The following is an 8,595-nucleotide window of genomic DNA, read 5'->3' as shown; positions in this document are numbered from 1 at the left end:
TGGCAGGTGTTTGTGGTGCTTGTTAAGCTCCCGAGAATCACTAAAAAAATTTCCATCCACCCTGTGCTTCCCCCTCCCTTTTCATTTCTCAAGGTGAACTTCACAGTAGACCAGATACGGGCCATCATGGACAAAAAGGCCAACATCAGAAACATGTCTGTGATTGCCCATGTTGATCATGGCAAGTCAACCCTGACTGATTCTCTGGTCTGCAAAGCTGGAATCATTGCCTCTGCCCGTGCTGGGGAGACCCGCTTCACTGACACCAGGAAGGATGAGCAGGAACGGTGCATCACCATCAAATCCACGTGAGTGCCCTCCTTCTGAGAGTCCCAGAGTGGTGGGAACCTCTGGAGATCATCTAGAGCAGCCCTCCCTGCTAGAGCAGGATCACCTTGGTGCTCCCACTGAGCTCAGGGGGGCCTGGAGTTCTCTGCTGGTTTGATCATGAGATGAAGGATGGTGTCAGGGTTGTTCTAGTCTAGTTCTGAGGCTTATCTCTTCCTTGTGAGGATTGCTTGGAGGAAGGAGCAAGTACTGGTGGCTTCTGGTGAATCATAAGGGCACTGTCTTTGTGCCACTGGCAAAGCTTCAGCCTTCCATTTTAGTGCTGGGGCTGTTGGATGTGGCTGGTGCCCTCTGGGGTCCTGTGGGGACTCCTGGGAGGGTCTCTGGTGATGTACTTGGGGACTTGGTCACCATGGGTGGTTTGAGGACTTGGGGGGGCATAAAAAGGGAATAAACAGGAGGTTGGACCTGGTAGAAAAAGGTTAACTCCTGGACTGAAGGATGTGGAACCTTGGGGTGTTTTAGGGGCACAGAATCAGACAGGTTATGGTTTTGGCAGAGCACAGGAAGGACAGACACAGCCTGAGCTCCTGGTTGTGACTCACACTGGCCTCCTAGGAAGATCCTTCAGGAAATCCTCAAGCCCAGGCACAGCTCCCTGTGTGGGATAAAAACCTGTTTCTAAGCACTGAGGAGAGCTAACATGTAGATAATGATACTTTCTCTTTATTTCAGAGCAATTTCCCTCTTTTATGAGCTCTCTGAAAACGATTTGGCTTTCATCAAGCAGAGCAAGGATGGTTCTGGTTTCTTGATCAACCTGATTGACTCCCCTGGGCACGTGGACTTTTCCTCAGAGGTCACTGCTGCTCTTCGTGTCACTGATGGTGCCCTGGTTGTTGTAGATTGTGTCTCTGGTAAGGTTCCCTGCAGCTGGAGAGTGTGTGTGGGGTGAGTTTGGAGGATGAGAACTGATTCCCCTGTGCTTGGCAGGCGTGTGTGTGCAGACAGAGACTGTGCTGCGTCAGGCCATTGCTGAGAGGATCAAGCCTGTGCTGATGATGAACAAAATGGACCGAGCCCTGCTGGAGCTGCAGCTGGAGCCTGAGGAGCTGTACCAGACCTTCCAGCGCATCGTGGAGAACGTCAATGTCATCATCTCCACCTATGGAGAAGGAGAAGGTGGCCCCATGGGAAACATCATGGTAAGTGGGAGGCTGGAGTTCAGGGAGTGGTGGTGGATCTGCATTGGTTCCTTCCTACCTCAGTGGAGGAGTGAGAAGCAGGAATGGAGCTGCCTGTACCACCCACCTCGCCCTGGTGTGGAGCTCTCATGAGCTTTTCTTCAACATCTCTTAATTCAAGGCTGGAGCAAACAGGCTATGAAGTATTTTTTCCCTTTGCCAAGGGTACCCTTGTTTTATAGGTCCTCTTGCCCACACCACACCTGTGATGGTGTTGTGATCCTGGCAGCTCTTTCTAGGCTGTCCCTGACCTGGGGGGGTTTACCAGGCTCTTTAAGCTCTGCTTCCCATTGGGTTCCTGGGGAGTCAGCAGGGCTGTTGCCTCAGAGGAGAAGCTTGTGCTCCTGCAGGTTTTATGATTTCCCCATGAAGAACAGGAATTCCACCTGCTTGCAGATCAGTGCAGCTGCTGAGCTGTCTGTGTTGTTGGTCAAAGTGGTGAATTGATCTGGTGGTGCAGGACAAAGCTAAATGGTGGCTGTGTGGCCAGGCTGTCCCCACACCTCAGAGGTGGCTGTTGTGACAATACTGCTCAAGGGTCCCATCATTCTAAAGCTCTATCTTCAAACTGTCTTCCTTGAGTGGGCTGTGAGTGCTGCAGTGCTCTGTGGCCATCAGAGCTGTGATTGCCCCTCTAACCCATCTCCTCCCTTTCAGATTGATCCCGTGCTTGGTACTGTTGGCTTTGGTTCTGGCCTGCATGGCTGGGCTTTCACACTGAAACAGTTTGCTGAGATGTACGTTGCAAAGTTTGCTGCCAAGGGTGATGCCCAGCTGAGTCCATCTGAGCGTGCCAAGAAAGTAGAAGACATGATGAAGAAGCTGTGGGGAGACAGGTGAGGAGTTGAGAGTGTTGGTTTTCTTTGCAGATCAGCTCTGTGTGGCTGCCACTTGACCTGTGGGAGGTGGGTGAAGGTGGAGGATGTGGTCATGTCTGCTTAGGGGCCCATCTCGGGGACTTGATAGCAACAAACCTGTTTCCTGTGGAATTCTTGCAGAATAGAAGCACACAGATAGATATGGAGGGGATGGGGAGTTGGCAACATGAGTTAAATGCATTTCTGACAGCCTGAGAGTGATGGGGGAAGGTAGGAAGATGGTTCTTACCAGCTGCTCTTTCCTTTGGCCTGAGCAAGTGGAACAAACCACCCTTCTGCAGCTGAACTGAGCGTTGATGCTTGTCTGACTTCTTTCTCCAGATATTTTGATCCTGCTACTGGCAAGTTCAGCAAATCTGCTACCAGCCCTGATGGAAAGAAACTGCCTAGGACCTTCTGCCAGCTCATCCTTGACCCCATCTTCAAGGTGAGTTCCTCAGCCTTTGCTGGTGCCTTGTGCTCCCTGGCTCAGTTGCTGTGTGTGATGATGGAAATTTTCTTCACTTTGACCTGACTTGTCTGATTGAAGAAATGTCAATATCTGACACACCTGGTTAGCCTGTGTGAGGGAGGCTGGGGGTGGAGGATTTGCAGGCAAGTCTGAGGCTCCACATGGATGGAGCTGGGTGATGAGCAAGAACAGAGATTCTCTTCTGAGCCGTTTGTGCTGCTGCTTCAAACTGGGTCATGGTGACACTCCTGATTGCTGCTGCTGTTCCAGGTGTTTGATGCAATAATGAACTTCAAGAAAGAGGAGGCGGCCAAACTGATTGAGAAACTGGACATCAAGCTGGACAGTGAAGATAAGGACAAGGAGGGCAAACCCCTGCTGAAGGTGAGCTTGGTCTGAAGTGTTTGTGGGGAAGAGACTGGTGGAATCATAGAATGGCTGGGGTTGGAAGGGACCTCTAGAGATCATCCAGTCCAACCCCTGCCAGAGCAGGATCCCCTAGAGCAGATCCCACAGGAACACATCCAGGTGGGGTTGGAATGTCTCCAGGGATGGAGACTTCACAACCTCCCTGGGTAGCCTGTCCCAGGGCTCTGGTACCCTTAGAGTCAAGAAGTGTTTCCTCATGTTTAACTTGAATTTCCTGTGCTCCAGTTTGTGCCCATTTTCCCTTGTCCTGTCACTCTCACCACTGAGATGTTCAGAGTAGACAGGCTGCTCTAAACTTCCTGAGGAGCTTAAACCCCAGCGTGGGTGGGAAGGTGCTGCTGGGGCAGTGAAACCAGGGTGGGTGAGCTGCCAGACTGTCAGCAGGGCCTGACTCCTCTGCTCTCTGCCCAGGCCGTGATGAGGCGGTGGCTGCCGGCTGGAGATGCTCTGCTGCAGATGATCACCATCCACCTGCCTTCTCCTGTCACAGCTCAGAAGTACCGCTGTGAGCTGCTCTACGAGGGACCCCCTGACGATGAGGCTGCCATTGGTAGGATGATCTGCTTGCAGCTCTTCACAGCAGTGCCCCAAAAGACCTGTAACCATCTTGTTGTCCAAGCACATGGCTCAGCAGCCACTGTCATTCTTGAGTCTGGAGTTTTTTTATGTGGGTGAAACATTCATAAAGCTGCGACAACACTGGGTACAGGTCTTGTGCTGCGATTTTGTGATAGTTGGGGTGACAGGGTGTGCACACCAGATGCTGCTGGAGTGCTGCTGGCCTAAGTTAATGCCGGTGACAGGGTGTGCACACCAGATGCTGCTGGCCTAAGTTAATGCTTCTCTCTCTTCCCAGGTATCAAGAACTGTGACCCCAAAGGCCCCCTGATGATGTACATCTCTAAAATGGTGCCAACCTCTGACAAGGGACGTTTCTACGCTTTTGGACGTGTCTTCTCTGGTCTCGTCTCAACTGGCCTGAAAGTCAGAATCATGGGACCAAACTACACCCCTGGCAAGAAGGAGGATCTGTACCTGAAGCCAATTCAAAGGTCAGTCCTGGCTGGGGCGTGTCCCCTGGTTCAGGTTTGTGGTTCTGGTGCTGCCTTGTGCCTCTTCTCACTTCTGAGCTCAGGCAAGACACCTTGACCATGGACTTCAGGTCTGCTGCTGCACTCCAGGACATTGCCTGGTGGGATCTCCTCTTCCAAACTCCATTAAAACAACTTTCTCTTTTACCAGGACCATTCTGATGATGGGCCGCTATGTTGAACCCATTGAGGACGTGCCTTGTGGCAACATTGTTGGTCTGGTTGGTGTCGACCAGTTCCTTGTGAAGACTGGAACCATCACCACCTTCGAGCACGCTCACAACATGAGGGTCATGAAGTTCAGTGTCAGCCCTGTGGTGCGTGTGGCTGTGGAAGCCAAGAACCCAGCTGACCTGCCCAAACTGGTGGAGGGACTGAAGCGTCTGGCCAAGTCTGACCCTATGGTGCAGGTGAGTGTCCAAACACTTTTGGGGTGGCAGGAGAAATCCTAATCCTGTTGGCACAGGGGCTTTTTGTTGTGGTTGTACTGGGGATGCTGGTGGAAAAGTCTTAAGTGTTGGTTCTAGGCCTGCTGGAGTGGGAAGGGATGCTGTGTTTCACCTTGGGGTTGGTGCTGTCACCCCCAGATTACTTCTAAAAGTAGCCGTAGGTGTCAAAGACCATGATGGGAGGTGGTCACTTGTGCTTGATGTGCAAGAGCCCTTGTTGGGTTGGATTGGAAGCCTCACCTGCTGTGTAATGTCTTTCCAGTGCATCATAGAGGAGTCTGGGGAGCACATCATTGCTGGGGCAGGGGAGCTGCACCTGGAGATCTGCCTGAAGGATCTGGAGGAGGACCATGCCTGCATCCCCATCAAGGTAGAGGCGCTGCAGTGGTGACCTTCGAGTGGGTGTCTGAACTGTGGTGGCTCAATGCTCTTCTCTTGTGTCACCACAGAAATCAGACCCTGTTGTGTCCTACCGAGAGACAGTCAGCGAGGAGTCCAACGTGATGTGCCTTTCCAAGTCCCCCAACAAACACAACAGGCTCTACATGAAGGCCAGACCCTTCCCAGATGGCTTGGCTGAAGACATTGACAAGGGTGAGGTCTCAGCTCGCCAGGAGCTGAAGCAACGAGCTCGTTACCTGGCTGAGAAGTACGAGTGGGATGTCACAGAAGCCAGGAAGATCTGGTGCTTTGGTCCTGATGGCACCGGCCCCAACATCCTGACGGACATCACCAAGGGGGTGCAGTACCTGAACGAGATCAAGGACAGCGTGGTGGCTGGCTTCCAGTGGGCCACCAAGGAGGTAGGGGCAGGGCCTGGGCTCACATGGGGGCTGGTGGTGTCACAAATGGTGACAGATTCACAATCCAGGAGTAGCTTTTAGGAGAAATGAAACTTTTGACAGCTGGAACCAAACACCACCCTGGGACAACAAGGTCTGTGGAGGAATCCATCCTAACAGCACGTGCTTGGGGTTCTAAAAAGGTTTTCAAAGAGTAACATGCAAACAATTCAAATAGCAGCAGAAGATGATGTCAGGTTCTCTGAGAGTCCCAGCAAGGATCTGGCCTTGTTTATCAATTTTTCGGGACTAGACAGGCAATCACCCCAAAATAAGTTGATGACAGACTGGGACCAGGAGCAGGAGAGAGCTTCTTCCTGTTGGTCTCAAGTCAGAAGATCCACAGCAACTACTTTTTGTCCCAGTCATGTGAAAAACTACTTTTCCTGGCCAAACCCTTAGGTTGCAGCCTCATAAATGTCTATCAGCACTTCTGCTGACGTGCACCTTGGAGCTGTGCATGGAGATCCTGGTGTAGGTGGTTTGTGGTGCCTGAAGCCTTCTCTGAAGTGGGGTCTTGGGCTGGAGTAGCTGGTCCTCGGGTCCCAGGCAACGAAGGTGACTTGCTGAGTGGCCCAGTAGGCACATGTGCATCCTGCTCTAGGACCTGTCTCCAGGGAATGCCCACAAGTTGAGGGACTGGAGTCTCCTGGCAGGGACCACCAGCTGTCCCCCACTCTTGCTTGACCTGCTCTGCTTTTGCAGGGGGTGCTGTGTGAGGAGAACATGCGCGCCGTGCGCTTCGATGTCCACGACGTCACCCTGCACGCTGACGCCATCCACCGTGGAGGTGGGCAGATCATTCCAACTGCCAGGAGATGCCTGTATGCCTGTGTGCTCACTGCCCAGCCCCGGCTCATGGAGCCCATCTACCTTGTGGAAATCCAGGTGAGGAACCTCTGCTCAGCCCAGGAGATTGTCTGGGAAGGAATGGTAGCTTTGGGGTCCTGACTCCTCTCTCTTTCAGTGCCCAGAGCAGGTGGTTGGTGGAATCTATGGTGTGCTGAACAGGAAGCGTGGCCACGTGTTTGAGGAGACCCAGGTGGCTGGTACCCCCATGTTTGTGGTCAAGGCCTACCTGCCTGTCAACGAGTCCTTTGGTGAGTGTGCTGGTCTCTGGGAGCTTGATACCAGCCCTGGGAGGGAGAACTTTGTGTCCAACTCTCTGGTGGCAGTGACTGGAGGATCATTTAGCTTGGAAAAGACCTTTAAAGTCAAGTCCAACCGTTGACCTTGCAGTACAAAGTCCACCACTGAACTATCTCTGTGTGCCACGTGTACATGTCTAATCCCTTCAGGGATGGTGACACCACCACTGCCTCAGACAGCCTGTGCCAGGACCTGACAACCCTCTCAGTGGAGAAATTGTTCCCAATATCCAACCTAAACCTTCCCTGGCACAGATTGTGGCAGTTTCCTCTTGATACTTGGGAGATGCATTATGGAGTGGTTTGGGTGGGAAGGGACATGTAAAGCTTATCTATCCCAAACACATCCTCAACTAGATGAGGTTGCTCAGAGCCCTGTCCAATGTGACCTTGAATGGTTTCAGGGATGGGGCATTTACCCACCTCTCTGGGAAACCTGGGCCAGATTTTCACCACCCTCACAGTAAAAAATTTAATCCTGTATCTAGTCTGAATCTCCCTCTCAATTTTGAACCATGTCCTGGTGCTACACCTCCCACCAGCCCAGGTTGCTCCAAGCCCCATCCAACCTGCCCTGCCCTTCAACACTGCCAGGGATGGGGCAGCCACAGCTTCCCTGGGCAACCTGGGCCAGGCTCTCACCACCCTCACACTCCACAATTCCCTCCTCATGTCTCACCTCAATCTCCCTCTTCCACTTTTCATCCTTACCCCCTTGTCCTCTCCCTCCCTGCCCTTGTCCCAAGTCCCTCCCCAGCTTTCCTGGAGCCCCTTCAGGCCCTGGAAGCTGCTCTGAGGTCTCCCAGACCCACTATACCATGTTGCTGGAAGCCTCATCTATCCTTGAACCTTCTCCAGCCTCAACTCCATTGCCCTGCTTGGCATCTCTTGAGACTTCCATGCTTTGCTCTAGGTGTTGACCCATCATCTCTGCTGGGGTTAACCCCAACCCACACCCATTCACCCACCTCACCTCCTTTCTTTTCCCTTCCAGGTTTCACAGCAGATCTGAGGTCCAACACAGGTGGCCAGGCCTTCCCCCAGTGTGTCTTTGACCACTGGCAGATCCTCCCTGGTGACCCCTTTGACAACGCCAGCCGACCCTCCCAGGTGGTGGCCGAGACCCGCAAACGCAAGGGCCTGAAGGAAGGGATCCCTGCCCTTGACAACTTCCTGGACAAACTCTAATTATTGGACTCCTTGGGGGGGGAGGGGAGAGATTCTTAAAAGAGGGAGAGAAAAATTAATTAGCGTTAATGCCCCTGCCAAGGGTGCCCGTGACCACCACCATTAATTAATGGGTTTCATAGCGAATTGAGACTTAATGAGGAAAAAAAACAAAAAGCCTTATAGGTTTCTGTGTTGCACATGACTCATCTTTGCCATTGTAACTAAAGCATTTCCACTAGATTTGCCCGATTCTGTATTTATTTGACTCAAAAAGAAGGTTGGAGGAAAAGGGGAGGGGGGGGAAGGAAGGAAGGATCTCCTGTTTCTCCCAGAATGGGGTAAATCTGTGCAAAACGAGGAAGAGCAGGGAGGGGAGGGGGGTGAAAAGGTGTGTGAGTGTCCTTCGTGCCCATCGCCGCCTGTATTAGTGCCACTGGAATTAATAAAAATTGGAGAATGGTGATTTTTTGGCCTTTTTGGTTTATTTGGAAGGGGGAGGGGGGAGGTCTGCAGTCGAGGCGCCCCCTTGCGGCTGGGAGGACTGGCTGGGGAGGGGGTGGGTGGAGCCGTCAGGTGGCTCCGCCCCTATGGGCGGGGCGATATAT

General features: G+C 52.5%; 2 protein-coding genes across 2 annotated transcripts in view; both read left to right on the top strand.

The window, feature by feature from the left end:
- The first annotated feature begins 99 nt into the window (after positions 1 to 99).
- On the top strand, positions 100 to 8,020 carry EEF2 (eukaryotic translation elongation factor 2). The gene is made up of 14 exons (XM_010005577.1): positions 100 to 308; positions 1,024 to 1,205; positions 1,282 to 1,493; positions 2,190 to 2,368; positions 2,732 to 2,837; positions 3,132 to 3,245; positions 3,702 to 3,840; positions 4,147 to 4,342; positions 4,533 to 4,791; positions 5,093 to 5,200; positions 5,280 to 5,633; positions 6,378 to 6,560; positions 6,640 to 6,772; positions 7,815 to 8,020. Exons 1-14 carry the CDS (start codon positions 127 to 129, stop codon positions 8,006 to 8,008), a joined length of 2,541 nt encoding a protein of 846 aa, XP_010003879.1. The 5' UTR covers positions 100 to 126; the 3' UTR covers positions 8,009 to 8,020.
- Positions 8,021 to 8,323: 303 nt separating this feature from the next.
- The window catches only part of DAPK3 (death-associated protein kinase 3), a 7,474-nt gene continuing 7,202 nt past the window's right edge, over positions 8,324 to 8,595 (top strand). The window contains exon 1 of the mRNA XM_010005586.1: positions 8,324 to 8,328. Within this exon, the coding sequence (XP_010003888.1) occupies positions 8,324 to 8,328 (5 nt within the window). The remainder of the gene's footprint in view (positions 8,329 to 8,595) is intronic.

Source organism: Chaetura pelagica, unplaced genomic scaffold (assembly GCF_000747805.2).
Source record: "Chaetura pelagica isolate M959 unplaced genomic scaffold, ChaPel_1.0 scaffold741, whole genome shotgun sequence".
Classification (NCBI taxonomy): domain Eukaryota; kingdom Metazoa; phylum Chordata; class Aves; order Apodiformes; family Apodidae; genus Chaetura; species Chaetura pelagica.
This window is presented reverse-complemented; position numbering and strand designations above follow the sequence as displayed.